Source organism: Dendrobates tinctorius, unplaced genomic scaffold, assembly GCF_039654945.1.
Source record: "Dendrobates tinctorius isolate UK_male_01 unplaced genomic scaffold, ASM3965494v1 ptg000044l, whole genome shotgun sequence".
Lineage (NCBI taxonomy): Eukaryota > Metazoa > Chordata > Amphibia > Anura > Dendrobatidae > Dendrobates > Dendrobates tinctorius.
The window spans coordinates 28,172,133-28,188,828 of NW_027361712.1; the positions used below are offsets into that span (position 1 = coordinate 28,172,133).

Genomic DNA, 16,696 nt, shown 5'->3' on the forward strand with positions numbered 1-16,696 from the left:
TGTGTTTAACAATTCTGCTCAATACAAAAAAAATGGTTTCAATTGATTCATTTTTTTTGAGGAGATATTCCACCTTATGTGCTTACACTACTAGTGAAAGATTGAATTATATGTAAAAATTATATATATATATATATATATATATATATATATATATATATATATATATATATACACACACACACACATACATACACACACACACACACATACATACATACATACACTACACATGGACTACTTTCACCTTTGGGACTAGGAAAGAAAATTATGTACATTCGGGAGTAGGGCACAAACCATATTCAGCTTCCTATCCGAATAAATGTGCAAAAAAAAAAAATCTAAATAGTTTCAAGTACCCTGTTCCGTTAGTATATATAGTGTATAATGAAGAAAGCATCATATACAATTACAAGTATTTTATTGGAATACATATTAATAGAAAGTTAACAAAACTGTACAATGCACCGTGAGAATAGTATTGTTATCACAAATACGCAATACCAATAGCACATGTAGATTGTATCATGAGTAAAAGATCACTTTACCACTGGTTTTGTACTGCATATTACCAAAAACTGCAGTATTTATCAAAATATCAAAGTAATATAACTTATTATTTACTTAAAACTTAAGTGCTTATTTCAACTTTAAATAAAAGTTAACTAATTTCTTACTTATTCTATATATTAGTGGTTATCAACGTCACAACCAGGCACAAAATTATGACGAAAAACTGCCAAGATTTTTGGGGACAAGAATTTAGTCAATTGCAATTGGCCAATAACTACCACAAGGATGCAGTAAGATATCAGAAATAGGCAGGTTTTGTAGAAAACAACTCTTAGGACATGTGCACAGATTGAGTATTTGGCAAGTTTTTACCCCTGTATTTGTAAGCCAAAACCAGGAGTGGAACGTCAGAGGAAAAACATAATAGAAACATGTCACCACTTCTGCATTTTTCATCCTCTCCTGGTTTTGGCTTACAAATACTGGGGTAAAAATCTCACCAAATACTGGATGTGTGCATGTGGCCTTAGGCCGGTATCTCACATCTGTTTCCTAGTCCAAGTATGGACCATGGATGCACAGACTGGATGCATGTCTCCTGACCCAAAATCAACAGCTTCCTACATGGCTCAGGTCAGGAGACCCACAGCTGGTCTGCGCATCACTGTCTGTACACTGACTGCGACACACAGATTTGCGAAACCGGACTTAGTTCCAGAACTTCAGCCACAGATTTGCCTGCAAATATGTGACTAAATCCAGCGTATATTATGAGAGGTCTTGCAGCTAGTGTGAAAGTAGTGCCCGCTCTATGCCTTTATCCTTCATCAAATGGAACAAGGTAACTGGCACATTCTGGCAGCTAAGAAACCATACAAGCCGGAGGAAAGTCCCGGAGCAAAGTATTTGTGCAGAAGTAGCAAGAGCTATGCTTACTTAGCGTTTGCGATATTCAAGGCACTCTGGAGTAATGCAATGCCCTGAGATGGTGAGACAGTATGGACAGAAGATTGCTACATTGTAGAGGTAGGTAGTCCAAGTGTTATGGCTACGGGGAAAACTGAATAGACACCCTTTGTGGGACTAAACATTAAATGATCAGAATAGCTATACATGAAAGTGCAAATACGGTCTCTATTAGTGATGAGCGAGAATACTCATTGCTCGGGTTTTCCCCGAGCATGATCGGGTGTCCTTCGAGCACTTTGGCGTGCTCGGAGATTTAGTTTCTGTCGACGCAGCTGTATGATTTGTGGCTGCTAGACAGCCTGAATACATGTGAGGATTGCATGTTTGTTCGGGAATCCCCTCGTGTATTCAGGCTGTCCAGCAGCCGCAAATCATAGAGGTGCGTCGACAGAAACTAAATCTCCGAGCACGCCAAAATACTCGGAGGTCACCCGAGCAACGAGTATACTCGCTCATCACTAGTCTCTATTAATGCAGTAATACACACTAGAGGTCATCACCTGTGGTCAAAAGGATTATATTAATGGAAATGACTTAAGCTTGTGTCTGGTGCTTTATTTTACTGCAGGAATGGTGTCATTAATCGAAACTCCCTGCCCCTAGTATTATACTTTTGAGCTGCAGTCTTCATCTATTTTCAGTGTGGCTCCGGTCAGTCTTCTGCAGGTTGTGATCTGCAGGTTCACTCCAGTGTTTGCTGGACGATCCAGAAGTCACATCTCAATCTAAGTCTATGAGAGCTTTAGACTTATCTAGAGAGCTAGTGACTGTTACCTGTGACTTAGTCAGTCAGAAGTTGTGATCACAAGATGGTGGCAGAAGACCGGACTGGTGTCGGGATGAGCTGTTGACAGTAGTTGGCAAGTACGATACTACAGGTCAGGGACCTTACATTGATGTTACCATGCCAACTCTGGGAAGAAAAAAAAACTTAAGTGGTGCTTTAAGACGTACCACTAAACCAGTCAGTGCCCCATCTGCAGCTGGACGGCGATAGCAGGGGTTTGATTTTAGCCGGCGAGCTTCAAAGCTAAAGATTACAAAATGATAAAAACTGGCATAATCAACTCACAAAAATACACAAAATACGTGGCAGACTGACAATACATGGCACAATATCCATCTTTAACATTGAATTGTACAATCACTTCTACCTTAAAAGAGGTAGTTCAATCAACAATCATGGCGAGACCCTCAGGTTAGGGGGCAGCCTTTTACCTACAGTACAAATCCTTCATTGAAGAACCATTATTTGTGCTTCTTTTAGTAATTTGGTCAAAAGTAGGACTATCTGCGAAATATCAGCAATTTTAAAACCATTTTTTTAAATTTAGTGCTTCAAGTGCAAAACTGCCAATTACCGACAGCACTAGATATTTTTATTATTTTTTTTCTTGCATCAGTAGTGAGGATTCGGATTTCTGTTCAGTACGATATTTTCAAAAACGAGCAGCCCACTCCATTCGTAAGACACAGAGTTGAAAAGAAGCAGAGAGGTTGGTGAATGTCACCAAAAACAGGTGCTGATGCTTAGCGGGACATCACTGTGGCACAGTAGGAAGGCTCTTCTATCTATTCTGTCAGTCACCAGCAGACAGGTCAGTGTAGTCTGCCTACAAGCTACATAATTTTGTCCGCATTAGAAGACCAATTTCTTTCAGCATTGAGTAATCTCAATCCACGGCGTCACAAATCTCCTCGACCATGGTGTTGAAGACTCCCGGCTGGTCTGCATACACATGGTGAGAGGCACCCCTGATGGCCTAAGGAGAACAGAAATACGGGAGAGTTAAAAAGCAAGAATTCAATTTGAAATAAAGACCTAAGAGAGATGTATTTTCTATAACTTTTTACTAAGAAATTGTAAACCAGCATATACCGCTCTGGCAAAAATTAAGAGACCAACACATCAAAACCCTGTTATGGGCAGCCCATTCTCCAGACCTGAACCCTATTGAAAACTGAGGATGAAGGATAGTCACAAGCCATCAAACAAAGAAGAACTGCTTACATTTTTGCACCAGAAGCAGTGTGAAAGACTGGTGGAAAGCATGACAAGATGCATGAAAACGGTTTTTAAAAATCATGGTTATTCCACAATATATTGATTTCTGAACTCTTCCTGAGTTAAAACATTAGTATTGTTGTTTCGAAATGATTATGAACTTGTTTTCCTTGCATTATTTGAGGTCTGAAAGCACTGGGGGGTTTTTTATTTTGACCATTTTTCTATGTCAGAAAAAAATACAAAATTTATTGCTTGGAAATTCGGAGACATGTTGTCAGAAGTTTATAGACTAAAAGAACAATTTACATTTTACTCAAAAATATACCTATAAAGAGAAAAATCAGACAAACTGAAAATTTGGAAGTGGTCTCTTAATTTTTGCCAGAGCTGTATATCCCCAAACTGTACAGACCGCCATTATTCAACAGGATTACGGATTATTACTATGAGCTCGTAGCACTACCCCACCACGCTTCAAGCTGCAGACCTTAGGCTACTTTCACACTTGCGGGTTTTTTTTGCTGCGCGTTTTTTGCGCACACAAACGCATGGAAAAAACGCATCATGCGTTTGTGTGCATTTTTTTGCAGGTTTTGGTGCGTTTTTTTGCACATATGTGCGCATTACAATGCGCACCCATAGAGTACAATGGGGGTTTTGCGGTAAAAAAACGCATTGCTTGCGCATGCGTTTTTTGGGGGCAAGTCGGACGCACAAAAAATGCAACAGGATGCATTTTGTGTGCCCGAGCGCACTACAAAAAAAACGCATGCGCATACAAATGCGTACAAACGCATGTGTATGCGCACATAAGCGCACCCCATGTAAAATATAAGGAAAAAAAATGCATGCTTTTTTTTGCGCTAAAAAGCAGCGCAAAAAACGCAAGTGTGAAACCAACCTTAGAAATACATCAAATGGAAAGTAATCCTTAGGACTGCAACTGTTAAAAGCTAAAATTTCATTTTGCACACATTCAAAAGAGATTTTCACTTCTGCCCTTTAGGCTATGATCCCATGATGAGCTTTTGGTATGTTTCTGATGTTGCAGAATTGCTGGGCCTATTATGTAAATTAGGTACTTACTATTTTTTTTTTCTTTCATTTGAGGTTTATATATATATATATATATATATATATATATATATATATATATATATATATATATATATATATATATATATATACACACACACACACACAGGAATTTGTTTGGTATGCCATGTTACAAATAAAGCAGCTTTGTTTTTTATACTTCCTGGTATTTGGCTTTATTGATAACAGTTATTTGTGGATTTCATGCATTTTTGATGCATCTAATGCAGGTATATGAGAAAAATCTGCACAGAAAACTCGGCATCCAAGAACATGGTCTCATCATGCCACATCTCCTGGGCACGGGAGGAAGAAAAAGAGAGTGCACAGACATAAAAGCATGAGAAATTATTCTCTCTTTCGAGGTAAATATTTTTTTCAAAACAGGCAGGGAAATGCTATATCTCACAAAAAGAATCCGTTGTGATTCTGTGCTGTCTTGTCTGTATACTGTACTCTTGCTTTCCCCTGTGGTATGATCAGACCATGTTCCTGCACGGTCAGACACAGCCATTACACAGTACACAGCAGGCGCACATTTATAAGATTATCTTAGCACAGGAACATTTTATTTTTAAACACATCCAACTGCAGAACTTACAGGTGCTTCTCACACAATTAGAATATCATGAAAAAGTTAATTTCAGTTCTTCAATACAAAAAGTGAAACTCATTATATAGAGCCATTACAAACAGTGTGATCTATTTCAAGTGTTTATTTCTGTTAATGTTGATGATTATGGCTTACAGCCAATGAAACCCCAAAAGTCATTATCTCAGTAAATTAGAATACTTTATAACACCAGCTTGAAAAATTATTTTAAAATCCTAAAATGTTGGCCTACTGAAATGCATGTTCAGTAAATGCACTCAATATTTGGTCGGGGCTCCTTTTGCATCAATTACTGCATCAATGCAGCGTGGCATGGAGGTGATCAGCCTGTGGCACTGCTGAGGTGTTATGGAAGCCCAGGTTGCTTTGATAGCAGCCTTCAGCTCGTCTGCATTGTTGGGTATGGTGTCTCTCCTCATCTTCCTCTTGACAATACCACCATGGTTACTTACCGGTAGCCGGTTTTTCCGGAACCCATGACAGCACCACATGAGAGAGGGATCCGCCCCGCCAGGACAGGAACCTACTGAGACATAAGGGGCGGCACCTCTCCCCCGCTTCAGTTGGGTTACAGAGCATTGAGAGGACTTCCCGGTTAGTTACATGTTTATCCAACACCACAACACTCAAAACACCCTACTAATTGTGCACACCATACAGTGAAAAAGGGGGGGAATGTACGGGTGCTGTCATGGGTTCCGGAAAAACCGGCTACCGGTAAGTAACCATGGTGGTTTTCCCTTCACCCATGACAGCACCACATGAGAGATTTTTGGAGACTTCGAAACACCTTAGGGAGGGACCACCGCTTGCAGCACCCTTCTACCAAAGGTTAAGTCAGCAGAGGAGGATAGATTTAATCTATAGTGCTTAAAGAAGGTTGAAGGTGAGGACCAGGTAGCGGCCTTACAAATTTGTTCGATTGATACCTCTGCCTTTTCAGCCCAGGAGGTCGCCACGGCTCTGGTGGAATGAGCCTTGATGCCGTCAGGAATCGGGATACCACTAGCTGAATAGGCTACACTAATGGCTTCCCTGATCCATCTAGCAATAGTCCCTTTTGAAACCCCATAGCCTTTCCTGGCACCCTGAAAAGCTACGAATAGGGACTGTGACCTCCTCCACTGGCTAGTGGCAGATATATATTCTACAAGAGCTCTTTTAACATCCAGACTATGGAATTTTTCCTCCCCCAGATTTTTTGGATTTTCGCAAAAGGATGGAAGAACAATTTCCTGACCCCGATGGAAATCTGACACTACCTTGGGCAGATAACTGGGGTCTGTTCTTAACACTACCCTATCCTGAAAGACTTGCGTATAAGGAGGATTTACTGAGAGAGCCTGTAAGTCGCTTATCCTGCGGGCTGATGTGAGGGCTACTAACAGGATCGTTTTTAGGGTCAAAAACTTTAGGGGTAGCTGATGTAATGGCTCATACGGATCTTTTGTAAGGGCTTCTAACACCAGGTTTAAATCCCAGGGGGCTATTCTAGGTATTGGAATAGGTCTAGCTCTATGGCAGGATTTAATAAATCTGGCTATCCACCTATCTGATGCCAGTTTGCAATTGTAGAGCGCCCCTAGTGCCGACACCTGAACCTTAAGTGTGTTTACTGCTAACCCCATCTGCAACCCAGATTGTAAGAACTCTAGGATGTCACTAATCGGAGGTTCTTTCCCTAACGGCTTACCCAAGAACTGTAGGAACTTATCCCATGTTCTGCCGTAGATGTTAGTAGTCACCGGTTTCCTGCTTTTTTGCAGAGTGGCCACCAGCCCAGGGGAGAACCCCCTATCTATTAAAAGCGACCTTTCAAATTCCACGCCGTCAGATGGAATCCTTTGACCTGAGCGTGTAATATTGGACCCTGAACTAGTAGGTCCGGGATTTCTGGCAGAACCCAAGGATCGGAGAGGGACATCTTCCGTAGCAGAGCGAACCAGGGCCTTTTTGGCCAAAATGGAGCTATTAGAATCACCCTGGCTTGATCGTTTCTGATTTTTCTTACCACAGTCGGGATCAGAGCTACTGGGGGGAACGCGTAAGCCAGTCTGAAGTTCCACTGGATGTGCAATGAGTCCACTGCCCATGGGTTTTCCCTTGGGTTTAGAGAGCAGAACCTTTCTGTTTGCCTGTTGTGCTTGTTTGCAAAGAGGTCTATCACCGGTTCCCCCCAAAGCTGAATTAACTTTTGAAAAATGGATCGGTTTAGTGCCCATTCTCCTTGCCTCAGGGTATTGCGACTCAGGAAATCTGCCTCTATGTTTTCTGCCCCTTTTATGTGTAGGGCTGTCACGGAGTGTAGGTGATCCTCTGCCCTGCTCAGAATGTTTGTTGCTGCTTCCATTAAGGAGTGTGATCTTGTCCCTCCTTGGTGGTTGATGTATGCCACTGCTACCTTGTTGTCTGACATGATGCGTACATCTTGACCCTGGAGTAGCGGAATGAAGTGGTTTAGGGCCTTGCCCACTGCCCACAGTTCTCTCAGGTTGGAGGATGCCTTCCTTTCTTGAGGTGTCCAGGAACCCTGACCTATGAGGCCCCTTAGGTGTGCCCCCCCACCCCGAGGAGCTTGCATCTGTTAAAATTATATCTGTCGCCTGTCTGTCCCATGGTATTCCTAAGGTCAGATTTGTCTCGTTCAACCACCAGTTGAGAGAGTCTCTGGTTTTTAAGGAAAGCTCCAGCTTTCCTTCCAAACGCCCTCTTAGCGATCTTTGTGCTCTTAGTATCTCCCTCTGGAGTTGCCGGGTGTGAAACTGAGCCCACCTGACCGCCGGAATACAGGATGTTAGGGTACCTAGCAGGGACATTGCTTTTCTTAATGTCATACATGGTTGGTTTCGGCCCGCCAAGGCCAGATTTTGCACCTTCTCTATCTTGGACTCTGGGAGCAGACACTCTTGCCTTTCTGAGTCCAGTATAAATCCTAGGAAGGTCTGTTTCTTTAGGGGTTGTAATTTTGATTTTTTGAAATTGACTATCCACCCTAACTCTTGCAAGGTGTTGATCACCTGAGTCAGCTGTGCTGTACAGTGGTCCTCTGAACTGCCCACTATAAGAAAATCGTCCAGGTATGGTATTATGACCGTATCGTGAATCCGGAGAAAGGCTGTCACTTCCGCTATGACCTTGGTGAAGACCCTCGGGGCTATGGATATGCCAAACGGAAGAGCCCTGAACTGAAAGTGCCTTAGTGTGCCCTGAATATAAAGCGCTACCCTCAGGTATTTCTGGTAATCTGGATGGATAGGGATGTGGTAATACGCATCCTTTAAATCGACTACGGCCATGAAGCAATCTTGATGTAGCAGCTTCACTGCCGTAGTTACTGATTCCATCTTGAAGGTCGGGTTCTTTATCCATAGATTGAGGCGTCTGAGATTTATGATTGTCCTGAACGACTGATCCGGTTTTTTTATTAGGAAAAGGGGCGAATAAAACCCCTTTCCTTCCTGTAAGCGTGGCACCTCGGACAGTACCCGCTTGTCTATCAGGCTCAGGATTTCTGTTTCTAAGGCCAGTTGTTCTTCGGTCATCTTCCTGATAGGTGTGATGACGACCACGGATTTTGGCTGACGAATAAAGGGGATTTTCAGGCCTTCTTTTAGGATGCTCAGAATCCAGGTGTTGGAGGAGATCTTTTCCCAGGCCTGGAAAAAGAGTGCCAATCTCGCTCCTACTGGAATACTGGCGTCACTGTGGTGACTTTTTGGAGGTGGAGGTGCCTCCACCAAACATAAACCCTGATTCTTTCTTCTTTTTATCCTCCCATCTTCTCCTGTCAGCGGGAGGACGTCCTCTATTGAATCTTCCCCTCCGAAAGGGCTGTCTCCTCTGATCCATAGGGAATCTGGGGAAGCCTTTTTTCTTATCGCCTGCTTTCTCCAGAATATCGTCCAAGTTTTTGCCGAACAGGAATCGGCCATCGCAGGGGAGAGAGCACAATTTGGCCTTGGACTGAAGGTCACCCGGACAGCCTTTAAGCCATAACGCGCGTCTAGCAGCATTTGATAGTGACGCTGCTCTGGCTGTTAATCGCATAGAGTCCGCCGAGGTATCTGCCAGAAAAGCCGCTGCCCCGTGCAAGAGATACATGTCTGATAAGATCTTCTCTTGGGACCCTTGACGCCAGCTTCTCTTCTAACTGCTGCAGCCAGATCATGAGGGAGCGTGCCGTGCAGGTGCCCGCTATCGCCGGCTTAAGACCTCCTGCTGTTGCTTCCCATGCGTGCCTCAAATATGAGTCCGCTTTTTTGTCTAGCGGGTCTCTAAGAACCCCTGCGTCTTCCAAGGGCAGGGCCGACCTTTTGGAAGACCTGGACACCGCTGCATCTATTTTTGGGACTTTGTCCCATATTTCCGTATCCTTGTATTCAAAGGGGTATCGCCTCTTAGAAGCGGATGGAAGGGCCCCCGATTTTTCAGGCTTTTTCCACTCCTTCTCAATAAGCGCCTGGATTTTCGCGTTTACTGGAAAGGTTCGTTTTTTCCTCTCCTGAAGCCCCCCAAACATGACGTCCTCTAGGGTTTTGGCCGCCCTTTCTTCCTGTAGGCCCATTGTGGTTCTAATGGCCTTTAGGAGGGCATCTGTATCTTCTACAGGGAAACATGGCTTACCCCCTGTGTCACTATCTGAGGAGTCTGAGGAGGATGATTTTTCCGCCTGAGATGATACTGATGCGGAATCTGAGGGGGAACTAGGGAAATCCTTCCTGCTTTTTTTCCCTTTTTTCAATAAGGACTTAATTGAGCCTTCCATTTCTGACCTGAGGGCAGATATTAGATTGGCTGCGAAACTAGGCGCTTCCTCCGCCATAGTTCGCTGAATGCACGAAGCACAGAGATCTTTTTGCCAGTCTCTTGCTAGGGGAGATTTACATATAGCACAATCCCTATTGTTCTTCTTGCTTCCTGCTTTTCTGGGCCTTTCCTACAGGGTGAAGCATACAATAGAAAAACCCCCTATTAATATACTGCTGACATTCACGAAGATCACTCACCACCCGTAATCAAGGGTACCGGATTTGGAGGCTGCGTCGGAGCACCTGACCCGCGCTCTTTGGACCTTGAGGAGTGCCCCGACCTGCGGCTGGGGCGACTGCTGCTTGAATGGCTTCCATGCTTTCTGCCAGAGGGCTGTGAGGGAGGCAGGGACGCTGAACGTTCCTGCTCGGACTCCATCTTGCACCGCCGATCTACCGCTGTCTTCCCCTTTTAATTTGCATGCCTCCGCCTGGTGAGCGTCTTCCTCCCCTCCCCCCTGCGACCGCCGGCCCAGCGCTTCAGAAAGCCGGCCGGCGTCGCACCCGGCGCCATTACACCGTCGCCTTCTGCTGACGTCAGCCGGCGCACCCAGCATTCCAAGCGCCGCTGACCTCAGCGGCCGGAAGACGCCAGCGTCTCTCCCCTGCCACGGGGATCGAGATGCGGCGTGCGCGAGGGGAGGGCGGCGCGGTGGGGGCTTCCCGGAGCCACCGGGATCCCATCCACGCCCGCACGAACCCGGAGCCCCAGGGACCCCGGGGACTGCGCTTCCAGGACCCGACGGCCGGCGCTACAGGTAAGCTACCTGTTCTTCCCGCGCCGGGACGGGCCTGGGTCTTCTTTCTCTTCGCCCATGACAGGCACCGCCACAGTGGGATTCCTTCCAGGACAGGAACCCAACTGAAGCGGGGGAGAGGTGCCGCCCCTTATGTCTCAGTAGGTTCCTGTCCTGGCGGGGCGGATCCCTCTCTCATGTGGTGCTGTCATGGGTGAAGGGAAAACCCCATATTCTCTATGGGGTTAAGTTCAGGTGAGTTTGCTGGCCAATCGAACAGTGATACCGTTGTTTTTAATCCAGGTATTGGTACTTTTGCAGTGTGGACAGGTGCCAAGTCCTGCTGGAGAATGAAATTTCCATCTTCAAAAAGCTTGTCAGCAGAGGGAAGCATGAAGTGCTCTAAAATTTCCTGGTAGACGACTGTGCTGACTTTGGTCTTGATAAAACACAGTGGACCTACACCAGCAGATGACATGGCTCCCCAAACCATCACTGATTGTGGAAACTTCACACTAGACCTCAACCACCTTGGATTGTGGCCTCTCCACTCTTCCTCCAGACTCTGGGACCTTGATTTCCAAATGAAATGCAAAATTTTCTTTCATCTAAAAACATCTCAGAATGGAATTTTCTTAATTTTTTCATAGCTGCTGTTATCACGCTTGCTTGTGCACCTTTTTCTACCACACTTTTTACTTCCGCTCAACTTTCCATTAATATGCTTGTATACAGCACTCTGTCAACAGCCAGCTTCTTAAGCAATTACCTTTTGTGTCTTACCCTCCTTGTGGAGTGTGTCAATGACTGCCTTCTGAACATCTGTCAAGTCAGCAGTCTTCCCCATGATTGTGGAACCTACTGAAACAGATTCTGCTGCAGATTTTTCCGCGCACATTTGTCTAAATCCGAAGGTAAATCTTATCTGCGGATTTACTTCGGATTAGCCTGAGGTTTTGCCCTGCGGTTCGACACCTGTCATGGAGCAGGTGCCAAACCGCTGCGGAATCCGCACAAAGAAGTGACATGCTGCCGATTTAAATCGGCAGCAAATCCGCGTGGAAAAATCCTCAACGTGTGCACTGCGTTTTTCTTTTTACATAGACTAAAATGGTACTGTACAACGCAGCAGAAACTGCTGCGGATCCGGAGGGCCAAATCCGGATCCGCAGCAGAATCCACAACATGTGCACACACTCTAAGGGACCTTTTATATGCTTAGGAAGCCTTTGCAAGTGTTTTTTGCTAATTATTCTAATTTACTGAGATAATGACTTTTGGGTTTTCATTGGCTGTAAGCCATAATCATCAACATTAACAGAAATAAACACTTGAAATAGATCACTCTGTAATGACTCTATATAACCTATGAATTTCACTTTTTGCATTGAAGAACTGAAATAAATTTACTTTTTGATGATGTTCTAATTTTGTGAGAAGCACCTGTATTATTATTCCTAGATCTCTTGATTAAAATGTACTTGTAGTTTCATGCAATTCTTACCAAAGTGTTCACGTAGGAGTCTGGTCGGAGAATTTTGGCCTTTTCACCTGTATTTTGATCAATCCAGGTCTCCGCTCCATAGATAAATGTGATTGGAAGGTCCTTTGGAATTAAATGGAGACGAGACATCATTGGGCGCTTGGCCCAGCCAAACCTTTCCATCATGGTTTTAAAGGCACTTTCACCACTATCAGAAAAATAAATGGATGAGTTGCGTTGAAAAGACAAATGTATCAAGATAAATTACTAAACATATATGGCAACCACCATACCTTGGACTTTGGGCATTGCAATGGTAAATATATTCCATGATGGTATCATCATCAAAAAACTCTTCAAATTTCCTTTTCAGATCTGGACGAAATCTCTGCACCAGTCTGGGACCTGGCGGAACACAGTTTTATAGTATATGAATTATTACAGTTTTAGCAAAAGTAGAAATAAAAGAAACAGAAATCCTTCAGTTAAGACATTAAGGTGGAAGGGTCCAAGATGCAATATAGGGCATCCATGACAAATGCAAGTTAACCCTATTTCTTCGGCTGAGGATCAACGGAAGGAAGTCCTCACAGTGCTGTTATCTGGAGGTGGTCGCTTTGGATTCTCATTCTTATACAGAACTGTATTTCCTACTGATTGCAAAACCTGCACCCATAATTGAATCATCTCACTGGACAGATTAGAAACTAAGCAGAAAGTCCCTTATTATACCGTACACCATAGTTCATCTTTAAAACTCTGCAAGAACCTGCAGCTTGTAAACCTGAATGTTTTAATTTTTCCCCTCACCTTCTTGCAAGAACCATAACTTTATTTTATTTTTCCGTCCACATAGCTATATGAGGGCTAGTTTTACGTGGGACGAATTGTCCAGTGGAATCTTAAAGTTTGGGCACCCCTGGTCAAAATTACTGTTATTGTGAACAGTTAAGGAAGATGAAATGATCGCTAAAAGGCCTAAAGAAAAAAAAAAATATATACCGTAGTCATTTTTTTACATTTTAAAAATTACAAAAAAGACAACTAGGCAGATGAAAAAGTTTGCGCACCCTTGGAGAGGGTAATATTGGCCAAGGTTTCAGACCTTCCTTGGCCTTTTAGGGTTATGGCTTATTCACCATCATAGTTAGGAAAGGCCAGGTGATGCAAATATCCCAGCTTTATAAAAACCCAGCCTCCTCTAACCTTGTGCCAAAAAACTGCAGGCATAAGTTCTTCTAAGCAGCTGCCTAGCACTGTGAAAATGGTGGAGGCCCCTAGTTAGGTAGCGGGGATCTGACTGTCACTTAGAATGGCACCGGAAGTCCTGCCCCCTCGACAGAGCGGAAAAGAAGCCTCTGCTCTACAGAAGTGACGTCAGCAGACGCTTCTGAATCCCCGGCAAGATCATGTGTTAATGATCATCTTTATTTTATTTGCTTCATTGGGATGGAAGCTGGTTATAAAAAATAGCATAGCTTCTTAGGTTATATGACATGCATGCCAGATTGTGGAACATAATTTGCGCACCATAATATATTAACCCCTTTCTGACATTGGGAGTACATTTACACCAATGTCGGACTCTCTTCCTTTGATGTGGGCTCTGGCGGTGAGCCCACAACTTTCCTGGCATAAATCAGCGGTTTTGAACAGCTGACATATGCCCGGAACAACCGCGGGTGGAATCGCGAACCACCCGTGGCTATTAACCCGTTAAATGCCCCTGTCAAACTCTGACAGCAGCATTTAACGCACGCTTCCGGCCGGAAATCCGACCATTGGTGACCCCGTCACGTGATCGCGTGTCTCCTGGAGACCACTTTGGTTGTCACTGCCGGACTGCTATGAGCGCCCCACCCACCCATTCTGCTACATGCAAGCGATCTGATCATCGCCTCAGAGCCGATCGGGTTATGGCAGCTTCTAGTGTCCCATGGAGACTATTGAAGCATTCCAAAAGTTAAAATAATGTCTTAAAAAATATACAAGTTCAAATCACCCCCTTTCGCCCCATCTATATATTATATAAAGTTCAAGTGTGTGTATGTGTGTGTATGTGTATGTATGTCCGGGATTGGCATCCGCACCGTCGCAGCTACAGCCACAAAATTTGGCACAGTCACACGTCTGGACCCCAAGAGCGTCCTAGGCTATGTTGTGAGGCAAAATTTTAACCCCGCACATTCCAATTCACCAAACAATTTTGCCCCTATCTACATAATGGGGAAAAAGTGTGTATCAAACCCCGCCCCTCATTATGTCATAATGGTTGCCATGGCGACGCTGATGTCATCATAGGTTGCAAGCACCGCCGCTCATGATGTCATAATGGTTGACTATGGGATGGAGGATGTGTGATGGGTATATGGGCACGGGACTATGGGATGGAGGATATGTATGATGGGTATATGGGCATGGGACTATGGGATGGAGGATGTGTGATGGGTATATGGGCATAGGACTATGGGATGGAGGATGTATGATGGGTATATGGGCACGGGACTATGGGATGGAGGATATGTATGATGGGTATATGGGCATGGGACTATGAGATGAAGGATGTGTGATGGGTATATGGGCACTCGACTATGGGATGGCGAATATGTATGATGGGTATATGGGCATGGGACTATGGGATGGAGAATATGTATGATGGGTATATGGGCATGGGACTATGGGATGGAGGATGTGTGATGGGTATATGGGCACTCGACTATGGGATGGAGGATAGGTATGTTGGGTTTATGGGCACGGGACTATGGGATGGAGGATAATTATAATTTGTTACAACTAACCACAGTTAGTTACTATGCCCGGGCAGCGCCGGGCTCTTCAGCTAGTGTATATATATAAAATTGAATGTGTGTATGTGCGTATCACCAACCAATCACGAAGCATCTTTCATTTCACCAGAGCTGATCAAAAGAAGCTGAGCTGTGATTGGTTGCTAAGAGCAACAGTTTTCCTTGCAACCAATCACTAAGCATCTTTCCTTTCTCCAGAGCTGTTTAATAGATGAAAGCTGAGCTGTGATTGATGGCTATAAGAAACAGTTTTCCCACTCCACAACATCTCAGCAGACACTGACCGGGTGGGAGAAATCTAGCATCCCCGGGAACATAAGCTTCCAGCCATTGTCTGCCCCCCAGAAAGGAGCAGAGAGCACATGACAGAAATGAATCACCTCTTCCCGTGCCCATATACCAATCACATGTCCTCCATCCCATAGGCACATCTTTCCTCTTAAAAGGGATCCCCGGTATGGAAGTGAAGGCAAATCCACACTCCGATTCTGCCCCTAGGCATCTCTTAAAGGGATCTCCGGTATGGAGGTTGGGGTAAATACCTCAGCACTCTAATTCTCACCCCAGGCTTCTATTAACGGGATTATTGGTATGGAAGTCAGGGCAAATCCACTCAGCGCTCTGGTTCTGACCCCAAGCTGACGGGCTGATGTGGGATAATAAGGGTAGTAGTCTGGTGGCTCTGGCTGACGGGATGATGTGGGATATTAGTGGTAGTAGTCCAGTGACTGATGGGATGATGTGGGACATTAATGGTAGTAGTCCGGTGGCTCTGACGGGATGATGTGGGATATTAGGGGTAGTAGTCCGGTAGCTCTGGCTGACAGAAAGATGTGGGATATTAGGGGTAGTAGTCCGGTAGCTCTGGCTGATGGGATGATGTGGGATATTAGTGGTAGTAGTCCAGTGACTGATGGGATGATGTGGGACATTAATGGTAGTAGTCCGGTGGCTCTGACTGGATGATGTGGGATATTAGGGGTAGTAGTCCGGTAGCTCTGGCTGACGGAATGATGTGGGATATTAGGGGAAGTAGTCCGGTAGCTCTGGCTGACGGGATGATGTGGGATATTAGGGGTAGTAGTCCGGTAGCTCTGGCTGACAGGATGATGTGGGATATTATAGTGAGTGTGGCTATGCGGAATGGTGGGGCTCTACACTCATATCTATATATATATATATATATATATATATATATATATATATATACACACACACACACATATACAGTCATGGCCAAAAGTATTGACACCCCTGCAATTCTGTCAGATAATACTCAGTTTCTTCCTGAAAATGATTGCAAACACAAATTCTTTGGTATTATTATCTTCATTTAATTTGTCTTAAATGAAAAAACACAAAAAGAATTGTCCTAAAGCCAAATTGGATATAATTCCACACCAAACATAACAAAGAGGGTGGACAAATGTATTGGCACTGTTCGAAAAATCATGTGATGCTTCTCTAATTTGTGTAATTAACAGCACCTATAACTTACCTGTGGCACCTAACAGGTGTTGGCAATAACTAAATGACACTTGCAGCCAGTTGACATGGATTAAAGTTGACTCAACCTCTGTCCTGTGTCCTTGTGTGTACCACATTGAGCATGGAGAAAAGAAAGAAGACCAAAGAACTGTCTGAGGACTTGAGAAACCAAATT

The 16,696-nt window shown here is 44.3% G+C and overlaps 1 protein-coding gene across 1 annotated transcript in view; it reads right to left on the reverse strand.

Annotated features, from left to right (window-relative positions):
- Positions 1-404: 404 nt before the first annotated feature.
- ABHD4 (abhydrolase domain containing 4, N-acyl phospholipase B) overlaps positions 405-16,696 on the reverse strand; it is a 31,365-nt gene continuing 15,073 nt past the window's right edge. Inside the window, exons 5-7 of the mRNA XM_073575473.1 lie at positions 12,520-12,631; positions 12,248-12,434; positions 405-3,245 (exon numbers count right to left, since the gene is read on the reverse strand). Of these exons, the coding sequence (XP_073431574.1) occupies positions 3,156-3,245; positions 12,248-12,434; positions 12,520-12,631 (389 nt within the window). The 3' untranslated portion in view covers positions 405-3,155. The remainder of the gene's footprint in view (positions 3,246-12,247; positions 12,435-12,519; positions 12,632-16,696) is intronic.